Raw genomic sequence first — 13,720 nt, forward strand, 5'->3', positions numbered from 1 at the left:
ATACATGGATGAGATAACCTTACATAAAACACTGAAGGACAGCCGGGACCAGTAAGTACAAAAAATAAGTTAACAATCTGAAGAATTAAAGCATTGTTAAAAATCTTGTTAAGAATCCTATGTAAGGTGGGAAGTAAGGCTAACATCTGAACAATTTTCACAGTCAGTAAAAGCTGATACAAAGCAGCAGATCTCAAGTCAAAGACGATGCTACTAAAGAGTCAGTTTTGGTTCCACAAATGTCATCACCCATTTCTAAACACTGAAGTCTGGGAAAGAACTCAGTAATACAAATTTGTAATGAAATAGCTACTTCAAGCTTTTAACCCACTCTTCTTCCTTCTTTATGATTTAGGCTGACATTTAGGAAGAAGGGTTTTAGAAACTACTGTCTCAATAATAGTCAGCTTCTTACTATGTTGCATAAAGAAGGGGCTGGCTATCCCAAATAGCAGAAAGCTCAGATAAGAGCGTTACTACTCACGCACAGAGCAACCACACCTGAACTGGATCCTTCTGTTGCCAAATTCTGACTGAATGTTAGCAGTGTTAATGGAATCCATTGCCAGTGTCTGTACTGTAGGCATGGTACAGACAGTTAAATCACCTGTGAACTGCAGTCACTGCACTAGAATTATTTTCGTGTTCTTCTTTTGGGTTTTGTTTGTTTTGAGGAGGGAAGGCTATGGGGGACCCAAGACCTACAAGAAGGTTATCAAGATGATGGAGCCAGGCTCTTTGCAGAGTGCAGTGTGGGAGGATGAGACCACTGGAAGAAACTGAAATGAGACAGGTTCAAACAAGAGGACATGCGTAAAAAGGTTTTCAACATGGGGACAGCCAAGCAGTGGGACATCCATCCTTGAGGTTTTCAGGACCCAACTGAATACAGCCCTGAGCAACCTGTTCCAACATTAAAGGAACTCTGCCTTGAGAGGGAGGTTGGACTACATTATTTCTACAGATCGCTTCAAACCTGTATTATCGTATGATCCTATCAAGTGTACTGTTTCTGCACATTATTTAATCAAAATTAGATCTGAACAGAAGATTAGGCCTAAGATTTACAGATTAATTTTAACAACAAATTCCTATAAACACATGGAAACACTAAAACCTTCTGGTAATGCAGTGTAATAAACAGACAGTCCCTTGTTAAAAAAAAAAACTCAGAAAACAATCAGAAATACTTTGCCTTATTAAGACAGAAAGGCATCTGGAAATAAACACACCTATTTCATTTTTCAGAACTCAGGAAAAATATAAGTAAAATACTTTGAAAGTGCATTCACAAAAGGTATCAACAAATGTTTAGGATTTCAGATGGGGCTTCCCAAATTGCAGAGAAAAATACCTCAAAGACTAGAACTGTCTGCAAGGATAGAAAAGTTCAGCTTGTCCTTATGAATAAACATCACTGAGGAAAGACAGCAATTTCAGAAAAAGTGGCTGAAGAAAGAAAATATTTTTCTTATTTGTCTGAAAGGAAGAAAAAAGAGACTACAATAAATGCAAAATATTTTACTTATTGCAAACAAAAGCTGTGGTAACAACACATAACACATAATACCAAATTTCAAGGTTTTAAAATTTTCAGAAATTACTCTTCATTGTGATTTTTTTTTCCTCCATATAACTTTATAATTGTATTTTTACATCAGTTTTACATTATGACAAGAGTAAATTACTTACAGAAATTAGGACAAATTGTATATAACCTGCCAGCTTACTACTATTTCATTTATACGTCACAGAGTGTAATCATTTAACACTTTTCTCTGATCTGAAAAGGATTATCAGATTCAATGCTTTGCTAGTCATATAACAGAATGACACGGTCCGCACCAATAATCTTTTTAAATTATTAGAAGTATATGGGAATTCACTGTAAGTGTGCTGTTTGTATTTTCAGCAAAACATAGGCAATAACTAACTTTGTTACTTCACTAGAACAACAATTTCTCCCTTTTGTGCAAGATCTCCAGCAAAAGGCAGACAAATGCATAAATCCAACATTTTTAGATCCAATGCTGAATAGCCTGGAGGGCAGTAGTGAAAGTCCTGAGTGCAGGATGAGTCCCTCGATGAGACATCAAGAGGGACCCGGCCTCTGCATTGAACCCTGCTTCTTTAAGTTGTTTTGCTGTTTCCTCTACATCCCAGCCTCCTTCTCCCTGGTTAGCCAGTAAGTGGTCAATAAGGCGAGGATAGAAGGCAGTAGGCACGCACTTCACCACTAACTTGGCATTGAGGAGCAAGGAAAGTATTTCAGCATCACAACTGGAATCATCAACCTATGACGAAAGAAAAATCCAAAATAATTAAAAATTAATTACCAGATACATCCATGAACTAGAACATGTCATGACTGTTCTAACTGCACAGCATGACCTTGAAAGCGAGATGAGTATTCTATATGGATTAACAATAGTGATACCCACTTTGCCTATGTCAGAATGTGTAACGGTATGCCTTTAGCAGTCTCTATCACATTAATATAAATATTTGAGGCAGGTTATATAAATATTTGACCTGCACAAAGTTAAGGAATAAGGATGCTTAACAACCTGGCTACGATTACATGAACAGCTTTATAGACTTTTCACAGGTTCTCAGTACAGAACAGACCACACCATTTCTCTCTGTATCAAGGATGACACCCTGAGGAAGGTCACAGCAGAGTATATTAAATTTTGGTCACTTTTATATTAATATGTTACATTCCACATATTAATATGATAGGCAACATTCACAGACTCAATCAAATTTTCCGGAGTTGCTACCCTGGATGCCTCAGAAAAATGCGGTTACTTGATAAATGAGAGCAGATATTCTCTTGAAAAACTTGTCTATAGGTTTACAAATTACACTACAGAATACTTGAAATTATTTCAGTTGATTTTGACATGTCTTTCCTGGGTTCCTTGAAATGCAGTTTTGTTTTAATCAGCTTAGGTGTCTTACTGCTTTGAGAAGTGCCATAAAACATAGAACCAAAAAAAAAAAAGGGCCAAAGAACAGGTAGACAATAGTCAGTTTGCAATGACTGCATCTTACCAAGTTACAAATAAACTATTCAAATTAGGCTACATTTACAAAACAACCTCTCAGTTTAAAAAGAAATAAATCTGTTTGGTTAGCCTCTGTTTCATTTTCTGTCAAACTGGTGTACTATCTTACATGGTTGGTACCAGGATACCAGCAAGTACCAGTAATTTGGTACCCCTGAAGACCAATTCAGCTGCTACACAGGACCACAGGACGTGACTACCGTATACTGAGAGATTTGGCACTGACACTTGACAGTTGAAATGAAGCAATTTTTAATCTAATTAGCATCATAAAACTTTTAACTCCGATTCTTTTCAGGACAGCATTTAAAGTTTCCTTGTCTCTGTTTCAGTTCAAGCTACAACACTGCAGAGCTTTGCTTCTGCATGTTCAAGTGCAAGGAATGGGCTGCATCCATCCCTGGCCCCACTGTTTGTCCCGATAAGTACACTGCAACAGGCACTTCTTGCTTATAACTCAATCCTCTGTCGCATTAAGTTTCCATAACCATTTCTTCGTAACATGTAACAGTGTCAATTTGCAGTTGCGAAGGTTTTTAATTTTTTTTTTCCCGAAAGATTGAACAGATGTATTAGTTGATTGAAATGATCTATTAGTCCAGAAAACCAAATGTACTGGTAAAAACATCTTACCTACTCAGACACACACACTGCGAGAGATCATGCGCACCATTTAACATGGACCATCTGCTGTGGGAGACTACTCTCTCCAATTTCCCTATACAGGTAGTCAAACCAGAAACAGGACCCTCAAAGCATAAATCAGAACAAGTACATAATTTTCTCTTCAATGCATGGAATTGAAAGACTCCCAAGCTTTGACATCTTATTTGGAGGAATCAATATTACACTTGCATGTAGAGAAACACAGACAGTAGCTCCTTGCATTGAAGTGGATGAGAAATCCGCAGCTAGCTTCAGAAGAAATTCCTTTGAAGCAGCAACAAATTCTTTTAGAAGAAAGTTCTTCATTGTATCTAGTTTTAGACTAATGAATGTAAGTTTCACTTCTGTGAAAGAGCTGAAAAGTCAGCATGATGACTAAAAGCATGTATGTGATAAGCAACAGAAATAGAATAATTTGTTACTCTATTTTGGAAAAGATGTGCTCTACACAACATAAAATATAATTAAAAAAGGAAAAAGACAAAACATGAAATATTGTAGCATGAAAAGCGCTTATACCTCTTTTTATGACCTTCAATTTACCGTTAATAAGACATGATCATTACTTTCAATCTACCATTTTCACTTCCTTTGGAACTTCAGAAGCTTTCAAGAAAAACAGAATGTCTTTATCATGTTAACCAGGAAGAAACTTTGCTGTTTCACCCTCATGCTACTTCTTCCATTACTTCATTTAGACACTTGTGGTTTTCTTTTCACTGAAATCTTAAAAATAAACTTGATTTCTTCCATGTTTTTCAGCATTTTTGCAATTAATTACATAAACCTCTTACAGATTACAAAGCTAACGCAATAGTGTATAGCAGTTATAGGTCCAGTTTACAAAACAGTTCTAAGAATGATAGGGATGTCCAATCTTTAAGTCTCCCACTTTAAGTCTTTAGATTATTTAATAATTCCTCAAAATTGTCATATGTTAATTACTGACATGTTTTTCTGTTGAAGACAGGCTGATCATGAAATAAAATTCCTAGTGTGGGCATCTTGTAGCATAACACGCAGCACACTAAGCCATTATCCAAACAGCTCTCATCTTTTCTGAAATGGGTTTCTGCCCCACCTCTGAGCTGTGTGCTCTATTCTTGACCTGTATGTGGGATGCAACTTTGCACAGAATGCAAACAGTAACTACAGTAATGAGATTACAGCAGATGGGAAGTCTGATTTAAACTAGTTTTTTAGGCTATTAGTCACTTAACGAAAAGTCCTGTAGATTAGTGCAATTACATACGTCAAAAACCTACAAATTGGAGAGACAAGTCTGAAAGTAGATGACCTTTTCCAGCATAGAACCATTAAACAACTGAGCTACACTATGGGGATGAAGATGCCCGCATGCAACACAGAAGCAGAGCAACTCATGCATAAATGAGATCATTGTGTCCCTACACATAACAAAAGAGCACACAAAAGGCTCTTGGGTTGTGTCTGACAGCTCATCCTTAAGCTCAAATAGTCCAGTAGGTTTAAATTTATTAACAGTTCCCGTTTTCTGACTCCAAGGCTGTCCAAAAACCTGGTCAGAAAGAGGAAAACTTTGTAATGTAATTGTTTCCAGGCAGCGGGATGGGGACACAAGATGGACACGAGACCCTGAACGCATTTCACGTGGCTAAGGCCACTGTCTATTTCTGCAAGCAGAATCTGACAGGTGTGGGATGAACACAGAAAAGCCAAGGTTTAATGAGAAATCTGTATAAAAATAGGCACCTGAGAAAACTAGGTTAACTATTTACCAGTTTTGCAACTCCAGATCATGCCAGTATTTTAGGTATCAGTTGCATATTAAGAGACAGTCAATAGTTTAAATAAAAACAAACGCACACACTGAAATTCCTTACCAACACCTATAAAAATTGTCAATAAATTAAGGTATATTTTTAAAACTTAATTAAAATAGCTTATACACTGAGCAGCAATGCTTAAATAAACTATAAGATTTTTTTTAAATTAAATCAATTTAAATGTACCTTAAGACTACATCCATTTAAAATTAATTTTAAATTAGAACAACAAGCATCAAAGCAAAAAATTACACACAGCATATAGTTAAAAGTAAAAATACACCACAGAGAGTATAATATGGTGTCTGTGCAGGAAACGACTCTGCAAAACTAGGACTCCCCAATTTAGAAAAGAGGGAGTTTAAAGGGTATAGAGCAGATAACAACATCATTAGAGTGTACAGGGATTGATTAAACACATTCCCTCATTAAAAAAAAAGAATTATGAAGCATCAAATGAATCTAGTAGGATCAGATTCACAGTAAATAAAATAGTTGGGTTTTTTACACTGTTGAACTCTTTGGCAAATGGTACTGCAGAATGTAAAAGCTCAACCAAGTTTAAAGAGAAATAGGACAAAACTGAGAAAGAAAACCACTGCCAGTTACTCAGTACACAAATACATACAGCTGAAAATACCCGGAAGTTGAGAGAGTAGTGTCTTGGGAAAAGAGTCTATACATTTTCCTTATTCTTACTCTTTGATAGACTTGTAATTCTTCCCTCTTTTGGAGCGAGGATACTGTTCCAGATGGAATTTTGATCCTCTAATTTTACTGTTTAAAAAAATACGAATTCAAAACAACCTTAAGGGTTAATTTTGTTCGTCAATGATTTCAGTCATGTTTGAAATGTTGTTTAAATTAGCACAGATTGGCTTCAAGTATATACTTCTAGCATGCATACCAAATATTAGCCTACAGTAGACATAGACTCTCTAAATGGCACTACATTTTCTTTTTTAAAATCACTCTTTTGGCAAGACTTGTAAACAAGAAAGTAAAACACAATTAAGACAATAACTGAAAAGCAACCTTACCGTCCCAGTGTTCGAAAAGCTGCTGCTTCTGGGCAGACAGCAGAGTTAGGATCTTATTAATGAGTCACTTCTGATCTGCCTACATATGCAGAGCCCTTACTATCCCAAGATCCTAAGTCTTAAAACACTGGTTCCAGCAAAGTTTATCACTGATCCCAGAAACACTGTGCCAGTGAAATGGGATGCAGCTGACTGCAGTTTAAGCAAGTCTCAGAGGTGCAGGTAGGTATCTTATGCACAAATGAATACACAACCACTTTCCATATTGTGTGAACATGTGAATACACTATAAACCACGATAATGACAAACTCAAAGTATATATGATGGAGAAAAATCATTATGCCTATATAGACTTCCATGTTGAGGGTGGTAAATTTTTCATTAGTGTAAAACCTGTTACTTCTGGAAGGCTTAAATGGGAGAATACTTCTTCCTATCTGTCTTTCCTTCAGTAGGATTGACAGTCCAGATTTAGTGTGGTGCCCACACACAACGTGCACGTATACAAGTAAAGGAACTAATGGGGATAATTATGCTAAAGAAAAGAAAACCTGACTTTTTTCCTTGACTTACATACCTATTTAGGTATTGGCTGAAATCTACTTTCAAGACGTAGGCATTCAAGTGGTATCTCTGATGACTAGCTTACTCCTTTAGACTGTGATGATCAATACCCCTCCTTGCTAGAGACATGCATATTCCTCTAAAAAGTGAGACAGAATAGAAACAGAATTGCAACAGATGCACTCATAATTTCCACTAAAGCAGTGCTACAGCACTCTGCTTCAAACAGGGCTTTTGCTTTTAACCAAATATCTCTTTAATGCAGAATTTATAAACGGATGTGCACCTACAGATGGAAACCCACATCTCAGCAAGGTTCCCCTCAACAGGTACAGAAGTGAGGACCCACTTGTACTCTGTCTCCACGAGCCCCGAATTCTTTCTGCACATCTTCAGCAGGATGGGTAGGAGCCTTATCCCAGACTACTGAGTGCTGCTCTTAGAGGACACGGGACTCAAGCTGTTTCCCTAACGCCCTTGGCAAATGACCCAAACAGGGAGCCGTAGTACAACCTGTATTCACCCCTACGCTGACTGCTGTATTTCTGAATCAGAATGGCAGTTTGTGTCTTACACTGAACTCAGTGCTGTCAGTGCATAATTAGTAAGGGTTAAGCATGCCTGCCTGAGGCTTTGCCATCAGCACACTAATGTTACAAACTGCAAATGGGCTCAGGCTTGAGGCACTCAGCTCTACCAAGGCAGTGGGTCCCCTGGGCAAGCAGAGACAGGGAGCCTGCAAGTTTTAAGAAAGCTTTTGTGTGAAATATGTGGGTGAAGATCAGCTTTGCCACAGGGGGCACCTCTTCTGATGTACTCAGAAGAGAAACTTGAGGCATCTAGAAGGCTTTACCGATAAATCACTGAGGCCTTCACAAATACATGCAACCGTAAATGCAAGAACTTTGTGGATCCGCTCTCCAAGACCAAGGACACATCTTATATCAGCATCCAGTATTTTTTCTGGTTGCTAACACAGCCTGCATGGACACTGTACCTGTACTTGCTATGATGCTATGTATCTGGAAAAAAAAAAAAACAACTCATAGTAGTAGTAATTCTCTTCTGTAGTGAGAATTTCAGATAAGCAAGAGCAGGTGGTTTCTTTTGCCTAACTAGAGGGCAAGTCACGGTCTGGGCAATTCCCTGTCAGTGTTGTTTGTGCAGGTGTCTAGAGGTTCTGATATTAGCAAAAGGCAATATTTCATCCATAACTTATGCATTATAAAATCCATGCATTATGAAATATGGATACTAATGGAAAGATAAGAGCTGCTGCTGATGTAACAGTATAAAAGAACTGAACCTGCTATTTCCCAGAGTATTAGCTCTCCACTACTACTGGAGGTAAAAATGCTTTTCATTTTATTCTTGAATGGAGTCTATAGCTATAGGACAAATAAATAAGGGGAAAAGAAGACAAAGAGATATTAAAAATCCCTAGAAAACTAAACTAGAGAGATTTTGCCATAATCACCGTTAGCTTATATACACATAATTTAATACGATTTCTTTTAAAAAGTAAGCCACACCAAGTGAGTAGCCATAAATGGCATAAGACACTGGAGACAACTGGAAATTCCATTATTTCACACATTCTTTATGATTTTTCATATTACATTTTTCAATAAATCATCTTGCAAAGGTAGTCTCAGTACTTCATCATTAAAAGTATAGTATGTAAACTGAGCTAAGGTATTATTTTAGATTAACTAAAAACAGTTTCTAGTTCTAGTTTCTATTAAAGCCTTGGTTGAAGGAGTATTTGCACCTATTATATTAACTCCCATTTGTTGACTGTTTAAACAATGTAACTACCAACAGGTAATAGAACATTTACTTGCTCTGTCAGAAGTATAAAAATCTGTCTTAATCTTTGAAAGATAACCAAGTGAACAGACAACACTGAAACCATTCTCAAAAACAGCCTGAACTCTTAAGGGCAAACTTTGAGCCCTATTGGCAGTAGTAAGCTTATTTAAGTGAACTGATTTTTAAAATTATTCACACAACACAGAGGAAGAACAGTTATTTCTGTTATCCAAAAAAAGACAAGTGGCAGTTTACAAAAAGATACACGATAAAAAGAGAGGTCTGCAATTTCAAAAAAAGCTTACACAAAATCTTGGTTGTTTTATTACAGGCAAAAGCTATACAATTCCTAGTATCAGCACTTCAGCATCTTCCTTAACTGTAAACATCCATAAAGCTGTCAGCAACATACAACAAATGGCTAACTAACACATCGTATCAGCAAGCAAGTGCTGTATTTTTCTCACAGCCATGTTTGTGAGCTGTGTTAGCACTATGTCAGCGAATCAATAGCTATGATTTCCCTTTGCCAGATGTTATTTGTCCTTTTCCTCTTTAATGTAAGCAGAAATGGGCTTCCTATGAAAAATTCATTAAGAATTCTACAAAAAGCATTAACAGTCCGAATACTGTTTTCAAAAAGCAAAAAGTACGCATACAAAACTATACTGAATAAACAACATTGACAGAGCTAAGCAATATATGCACTTTTAGTACAACACAACTAATGTAATCATAAGAGATGCATATAAAATAAGGAGTAAGAGACACTTTCTAAACAATATAAGAACAGCTTTTAAATTTAGCATGGCACTCTTCTGTACTAGTTGCTTTTCTAACACTGGTAGTGGAATGTCACATTCAAGGTACTGAATAAACTCTACGCCTGATGTAATGAAGTAAATAGTTAAATTTTCATTGACTTAAGATGAAACACTAGACCAAAGCTAAATGCTTTGAAAATTCTAGGTTATGCAGCACTTTTACAGAACTATGTGCTCAAATGAATACTGAATTTAGAAGGAAAGATTAGAAACAGCTTATCAAGCTGCCTCCTGCATAAGAAGGCCAAAAAGAGTATTATTTTAGGCATACACAGGTGTACAAAGTGCTTTGTATTAGTAAGAAGATAATATGGTTCCTGGCCCTAAAACTTCAATATCATGTAATCAACCTAGAGGTAGAAAATTGAAAGCCATAGCACACTAGAAAGAAAAGGCCAGTTAAGAGAGCAATACAATTAGCAGCCATTCAGAAAGTGCTACTGCACAACGTTGTGCTTTAAAAATACTTAAATAAAATGTACTCAGACACAAATTCCTGCTGGCAAGCTTCACTTACACAGCAGCTTTCATCTGTTAATAAAAAAGTCAATTTTAAAAGGTTAACAAGAACATATAGATGAGAAAGTGCATGCATAGATCAGATCCCCGATTGCTTTTCTATGAGATCATCATGTTCAAAAACATTTACAAAAAAGCCTTACTTTGCAGACACAAAATCTAAAATTACAGGTGATAAACGAAAACTATCAATATAGTAAAGATAATCTACTATTGTTTTAGTGGTTAATATTTAGAAAATTACGTTTTGTGGAAATTTCAGAAAATGTGTGGTTTATTTGTCTAAGGAAAAGGGAATAGGAACACCTTCAGAAAAACCTGTGCTTCTTTGCTTAGTATGCCAAACTCAACCAGGAAATACTACTCCAAATTCATACTGGATGCTAACTATGACATTGGAATTTTGATACAAGCAGGATGTGTATTACATATCATATGTCCTGCTACCTTCCATGCAAGCATCTTAAATGCTCAATAGAGAACAGGTTAAAAAAGCTGGTGCTTCGTCCATTTTGGTAACTAAGTTCTTCTGAAGGAAAATTAGCAACAGCTGAGATGGAGCCTATGCTTCCAGATCTATTGCTTCTCTGACTGGTCTTCACCGCTGTGTTCTGGAGTCCTCCTGAAGGGGAAGGAGAGGAATCCTTTCTCAAGCTATCTAATAGATGCAAAAAGAGAAAGCTTCTGGAATACAATGTGCAGCATAAGAAGGAAAGACACAGCACATGAGGAGGAGTAAGTGAGGAGGAGAGACTTAAAGGAGAAACCTGGGAAAAGCAGGATGCAGAACATCTTTCCTAGGGAACAAAGGATGGTGTGAAAGTAGGGAATAGGATTTGCACCGTTTGTTGCAACCAAGGAACCTGAAAAAATTGTTGCAATTAATATAACTAGAGCAGAGGGCCTGCCCTAGAAGGCTGCTGCAGAAATGGGGGAATGTTTGCCTACTTTGTGTGTCTCCGAAAAAAAAGTTGTAATTTCAATTTAAATACCTACAAATCACATTTTTAAAGCTTTTGTGTTTTGTGGATGCTTATTTTAAAAAGATATACACAGTTCCATTTCTGTTTCCATACGGGCAGTTTCATTTTGAAGTGGCATACGGGAAATTTACCATCAATTATTATTTTATATTGTAATACACAACCAAGAGCTCCCTAAGATACGGTGCAGAATTCGGAAATATCAGAGATGTGGTTTTCCTACCTAAATATTATCATTCTGGAAACGTTCAATGCAGTTAATTCAGCCAGACAGGAAAGCCATTCCCCTTAATATAAAGTTCTGAGACAAGACCTCCTTTCTGTTTTGTGGCAGAGTGCTAGATCGTAGACCATAGCTAACATAAAATCCAAGAAAGTCAGGTTGTACATGCACAAGTTCAATTAAGAGCTTGAAGAAGTTTTAAACCCACCTCAGTTTTCAGAAAAAAAAAGATAAAAAATAACATAATGCTTTTGTCTAGGAGACTAGCTTTCGTCTTTTTAGGTGTTCCTTCTTAACTGAAAAGCAAATACACGGGGCGGGGGGGGGGGGGGGCAGGGGCGGGGAGTAATGTAACTTTATATAACAATTGAAAAATACACCTTAATGTCTTTCAGTTCTTGCCCAAAGAAAAAAAGACAGTATTTAGATTTTTTTCTCCAGAAACTTTGCTGCAGTATCGAACAAAACCTGTTCAGAATTGCGTGAAAGTCCTCAAACATACCATCTTGCATTTTAACCTTTCTACAACAAAGCCAGTGATGTAACAGCTCTCCACGTGTACACAAACAGACTGCCAAGTTTGTCAGAAACAAGCTAACTCATTTGATGTACTATTATAACTTAAAAAAAAAACCCAAAGTGCTACAATATGAACACAGAGATAAAAATCTACTTTTTATAGCAGAACAGTTTCTGTTCCACCACACTGACTTAAAATAGCATCCTAGATAATTTAAAGAAAGTGCTACGAGTTTTAATCACCTCAAGTATATATAAAAGATCTTTCTAGCCCCGTGTTACTGCTCACTATGGACACAATAGCTGTGGAAAATCTTAATAATGATAAGCATCTCAATAGTCTCTGCTTACTATATGAAGATAAAAGAGCTAATTTATTACCTCAAACTCTGAAAGGTGGTTAATTCAACTGCTCATACCTTAGCAACAGCTGTTATCTGCTCCAGTGCCACAGCATGAAGATCTTGATCTTCGCTTTCTACCAACAGTTTCAGGGATGGCAGCAGGAGGGACTGGTTAAGCAGCAGCAAACATAATTCTTTTATACACTGAAAATAAACGTAAACTCATTTGGTGAGATCTCTGGAGATACTAACATCATCATTCACACTAAAATTTATGAAAATTCTATGTCAAATGCAAAATGAAAACAAACTTTTAAAACAAATTAACTCCCTGTTGGAAATAACTCTTCAGAAACTTGAAAGGACAAATTTTAAAAAAATGTAGAATACAGGGTTAGAAGTGTAACATTTGTTATATTAAGACAAGGCAGGTACTGAATCACCATTACAACCTGGAGTTTTACTGAAAGAACAACAGAGCAGACAGCTCTCTGTGGGAGTAATATATTTGTGCTTACTGAAATACTGCAAAGCACCGGAAGAAACTTAACAGACACCTGTGACATTTCTGTAACTCAATTATGCAATCATAATAGTGGAACAAAATAAAGAGGATATAATAGTATGTACCAGAGTCCAACATCATAAAGCTCTGTTGCAAAATCTTTTCATATTTTATACAAATTTTTATGCGCAACTAAAGCTTAGCAAATTGATTTTGCCTCATTCATCTAACTTCTCATATTTTATGATGTAGCACAAATTTAGCATCATAAATCATCTGCAAGAAGAAACTGGCCAGAGAAATATCTTTAAAACAAACAAACAACAAACCTACTGTGCATTTCCAAAGCTTTACCTTGGCCCTTTCTTAAAAATAAATAAATAAACAAATAAATAAATAATCATCTCCTACATGTAACTTGTGGTTTTGTTTTTCCTCAACATTGCAGTTATTCATTGATACATCAAAAAGTATTTCAACTAATGAAATTTGTTATAAATCAAATTATAACCCACCTTTCCCTTTTTGTCATTTCCAAGAATTTTGGTCATTTCTCACAACCACTTCCTAATGAGGCTCACCAGAGATGTCCCATATTCCAGGACAACTTACACTAAGTTCTCTGGGTATTGTATGATAGTCACCTTGAAAATGGTATCCAACTCTTAGAGGTGCTCTCTGTTTCACTCAAACATTTAGAGAGCAATTGTTGAAGGAGCTCATCAGGTAAATACTAAGTTGGGAGAAAGTATTACAGGTCTTTTCCAACCTTAGTGATTCTGTGATTTTTTTTTTTTATTTTTTATTTTTTAACATCTTTGGAAGCTTAGTGACAAGTGTAACA

At 36.4% G+C, this 13,720-nt stretch overlaps 1 protein-coding gene across 1 annotated transcript in view; it reads right to left on the bottom strand.

Annotated features, from left to right (window-relative positions):
• Window positions 1-1,553: 1,553 nt before the first annotated feature.
• The window catches only part of NBAS (NBAS subunit of NRZ tethering complex), a 195,410-nt gene continuing 183,243 nt past the window's right edge, over window positions 1,554-13,720 (bottom strand). The window contains exons 51-52 of the mRNA XM_059835890.1: window positions 12,447-12,575; window positions 1,554-2,294 (exon numbers count right to left, since the gene is read on the bottom strand). Coding sequence (XP_059691873.1) covers window positions 2,019-2,294; window positions 12,447-12,575 — 405 coding nt within the window. The 3' untranslated portion in view covers window positions 1,554-2,018. The remainder of the gene's footprint in view (window positions 2,295-12,446; window positions 12,576-13,720) is intronic.

This window comes from Gavia stellata, chromosome 2 (assembly GCF_030936135.1).
Source record: "Gavia stellata isolate bGavSte3 chromosome 2, bGavSte3.hap2, whole genome shotgun sequence".
NCBI lineage: Eukaryota > Metazoa > Chordata > Aves > Gaviiformes > Gaviidae > Gavia > Gavia stellata.